Source organism: Lactuca sativa, chromosome 8 (genome assembly GCF_002870075.4).
Source record: "Lactuca sativa cultivar Salinas chromosome 8, Lsat_Salinas_v11, whole genome shotgun sequence".
NCBI lineage: Eukaryota > Viridiplantae > Streptophyta > Magnoliopsida > Asterales > Asteraceae > Lactuca > Lactuca sativa.
In genome coordinates this window covers 269,004,594-269,008,736 of record NC_056630.2, presented here as the reverse complement: position 1 = coordinate 269,008,736, position 4,143 = coordinate 269,004,594, and the positions used below count along the sequence as shown (strand labels likewise).

Genomic DNA, 4,143 nt, shown 5'->3' with positions numbered 1-4,143 from the left:
TATATATATATATATATATATATATATATATATATATATATATATATATATATATATATATATATATATTGATGGGTGTTTCCTTAATGCTTGGTAGGAGAATAGAGATCATAGGCCTTAGAGCTACCATTACCATTTAAAGGCGATTAATTTTAAATCAAAAGCGGAAGGATGAAAATAACATACTGATGATAATGGAGGGACCACTTTTGTAATCCAGTTTATTTTTTATGGTTCAAGGTCCAAGTTTTCATATTCTCTCAAACTTATCAAATCCTAACATACTTAACACACACTCTCACACTCTCTCTCTCTCTCTCTCTCTCTCTCTCTCTCTCTCTCTAAAACCAAGTCTTGGTTGGTGATCTCTTTCTTTGTTTATTAAGCGTTAATTTGTTTCTCTTTCTTGGGTGGTTGTTTTTTTGTTTTGGTAAGGGGAGAAGGTATAATTGATTGAGAATGACAGCGCCAAACATGGCGGCGATCACTGCATCCTTGGAAAGATCTCTTCAAAGCTTCTCTCTAAACCACCACCAGAGCAGCATCAGCATCAACGGCTACGAAGGATTGGGGTTTGGGAGGTCATCATCCTCCTCTTCAGGGTCTCAGAATAATCGTTGCCTCAGCTCAACAAACTCCTCCGACGCCACCTTGGAGCTCAATTCTAATATAACACTACCCTACCATTGGGAGCAATGCCTGGATTTAAAGGTTCGTCTTTATATACATATACATATACACCCTCCTTAATTGCTAAATTACTGCGTCTTCCCCACATTTAATCAGTCTTTAAGATAAAAAGATTTTAATTTTGGACATGAATAAAAAGAATTATCTATTTATTGTTCATGTATGTACTCAACAAAACCTCAAACACGGATCTTGCTTAAATTCCGTCCCTTTTTGTTGCTTTCTTCGGAAAAAGTTGTTACCTTTAACACCCCGGTTTTTGTTTTTGCAATACTTGAAAAAAGAAAAAGAAAAAAGAAGGCTATAAAATCCAATATTATGTGAGTATTTTAGTGGTAAAGAAGTTTAATTTAGATATACATGTCATGTGACCCTGGGGTTTGACGGAAAACAGACAGGGGAGGTGTATTACATAAACTGGAGAACAGGGATGAAATCAAAAGAGGATCCAAGAACGGTTGATGACGGATTTAGCGGATACTTTTACAGCGACGAAGAGGAAGCGGAAGAGGGAGAGGAGAGCTCATATGGCAGTGGAGGATCTTCGGTGGAGTCATCTCCGGCAGCTTCATCATCAAGAAAACAAAATCAAAACCATGAACAAGAAGAAGAAGATGAAAAAGAAGAAGAAGAAGAAGAAGAAGAAGAAGAAGAAGAAGAAGAAGAAGATGAAGTCGAAGATGAGGAAGAAGATGAAGATGAAGATGAAGATGAAAATATAAATGAAAATGGAAGTCGGATAGGAGGGCATGTATTAGTGGTTGCCGGATGCAAAGGATGTTTCATGTACTTCATGGTGCCTAAACAGGTGGAGGATTGCCCCAAATGTTGTGGTCAACTCCTTCACTTTGACCGATCCGATGATAATGCTTAGGGCCATGAATTGATTTTCATTTTCCTTTTTCCTGATTCTCTCATTCTTTTTTGTTTTGTGTTGAATTTTTTCTTCTTTCTCTTTTTTCCATTTTTTTTGGGGGGGATATGGGGAAAAATGAAGAAAATATGATGGATCAATCATGTGGGCGTTTTCTTCTGGAGGTTTGATGTGTGGATTTTGAAATGAGATTAATTTATGGTAATTCTTTTTGTCGATTTTTTAACAAAGAACTGTTTTTTTTTTTCTTCTAGTTGAAATTGACGAAAACCGAAGAATATTATTTTTCATAAACATGTTCTAGTATATTAATAGACATTTTATGATCGTGCATTAAATATGGTGTTTGTTGATTACCATTTAAGTAAATTCCAGAAAATAGTGGGCATGATCAAAGTCAACACACTCGAATACTAATTTTATCATTATCATTAGTGGGTAATGACGGAGACGTGTTGGTTTTTTGATTTTTCTATTTCTCTTTTATATATACATCAGGGGTTCCTCGAGGTAGAAAATAGACATGACATTATTCCTTTATTTTAATTTTTTTTTTATTAATTAAAAAGAAAACAAACTTATTTTTTCAGAATAGGTAGCAGAAGAGAGGTTGAATCTTGATGGTCTAGGAGGGAAAGAATAATAGAAAGGAATAAAAAGAAACGAAGGGAGGGGGTGTGTTTGTGTTTGTGTTTGTTATGTCAAGTACTGGGGACAGCACCAAAATCACAGCATCAATCTCTATCCAACAGTGATGGTGTTGCAGTAGTACCGTACAACCCTTTTCTGCATAGATTCCTTCCTCTTTGGCTGTTTCCCTTTTTTACCTTCTTCATCACCATCTCATTGTCACTCGGTCAAAACGCAAAATATAACATATTGGATATTATATCCTTCGTCTTAAATCTTAATTAATCTAACTGCTTCTTCTTTTGGTAAAATTTATAGTATTTATTTTAATATACAAACTCTCTAACCTCCATGCTATATGTAATATGTACCTACGTAAATGTTTATTATAATTTGGCTTGGATTAGATATGATGTAGATAAGCTTTGTATCAAAAGATGAAGCCTTGTACATTATCAAACAAAACAAAGTCCACACGGTTGGTTGGTGTTTTGTATATTGTAATCGCATATGGAAAGAAATTGAGCATTATAACTGAATGAGAAATTTTTGTTTGTTGCCCCAAAGGATTCGGATTGAGTACTATTCCTTACCGAATGTAATTTTTTTTTCTTGGGTTGGTTTCATTACATTGGGTGGAGTTGGTTGAGTGCACGGAATGGAGACTGGTTGGCCTCCAACTTCTCTTCAGTACTGCCGACTTCATGGTTTCGTTGTGGCCGGTACGGACAATTTGAAACGGTGTTGGGTTGGAGTCCTAGCTCTCTTTTTCTGGACCTAATTAAACGGCTAGTTTTAAAACCAAATTATTATCTACATAAAACACTGCCAGATGTTGGGTTAATCGGGTTTCGTTCACGGGTAATGGGTCGGTCAAGGCTTAATGAGGTTGCATGGTTAATGATAATTTTGATTTGGTCATTGTTGACTATGTATTAGTGTAGAATAAAATATGAGTGAGTCTCATATAATTAGGTGCATCGTGGGTTAGCATGCTACTGAAAGTCTATCCGCTAGTTTAGGAAATTAGTTGTTTTTTTATTCCATCTATTTTGAAGCTTTCATATTTCCCGGTTGTACTTTTCGTTGTTCGGAATAATACAATAGAGAGAAAAGTCCCCAAAACTAAGTGTGTCTATCTTCAAATTACCTTTTTTATTTGTGTGTATTTTGATCCATATGTATTTGTCTTTGTGAATTTGTGCATAATCATTACAAGAGGATCAATACATATAAGTTTAGAATCTAACAGATTTCGATAAATGGCAAGAATTTGGAATTCTTGCATTTGCGGTAGGGATTTTGGACTATGAAAAAAAAGGATCATTGGAGTTTTGTTCAATTGATCTATTTCATAAATCAAAGATCATAGACAAACATAGTGTGCATACATGGTGTATGACATGACTAGTGTTTGGAAAACATAGTGTACAAGCTTGGAGCATGGGACAACTATTGTTTTAATTCAAGAATAAAGTTGATAGCTGAAATAGTATACAATGAATAATGTGTAATCATATGGTGATAAATAAAATGTGTTTTATTTATATTCATAAGTTCTTAGACCATATTAGATTCCATTATTATTGTGTTTCATTTTGCATGTTTTGACTTCCAGAATAAACTTGGTCATTGTTCTGGATGACTAAGTTATTCAAACCATCCATAGTCGGTTATATGTTGGAAGTAGATATGAATTAAGATTGTCATGGGTTGGCTTGTAGAGGTCTAAGATGTTGGACAAAGGGCTACAACAATCATGAGTGCTCATAAGTTCTTAGTATTGGATTCAACCCACGCCCATTGGAATCACTTCATGGATTTTATCACGAGTGATCATGAGACGATAATATCTTATATTCTTCAAACCTAGAGATATGAGTTGTTACTATGAGTTGATAGTACATTGATTGCACGAAAACGCATTGGTAACTCGATGTTATAAAACG

General features: G+C 34.8%; 1 protein-coding gene across 1 annotated transcript; it reads left to right on the top strand.

Moving 5' to 3' along the window:
- Nucleotides 1-303: 303 nt before the first annotated feature.
- On the top strand, nucleotides 304-1,769 carry LOC111884325 (protein CURLY FLAG LEAF 1). The gene is made up of 2 exons (XM_023880633.3): nucleotides 304-711; nucleotides 1,085-1,769. The coding sequence occupies exons 1-2, from the start codon at nucleotides 460-462 to the stop codon at nucleotides 1,562-1,564; spliced, it is 732 nt and encodes a 243-aa protein (XP_023736401.1). The 5' UTR covers nucleotides 304-459; the 3' UTR covers nucleotides 1,565-1,769.
- The last annotated feature ends 2,374 nt before the right edge of the window (nucleotides 1,770-4,143 follow it).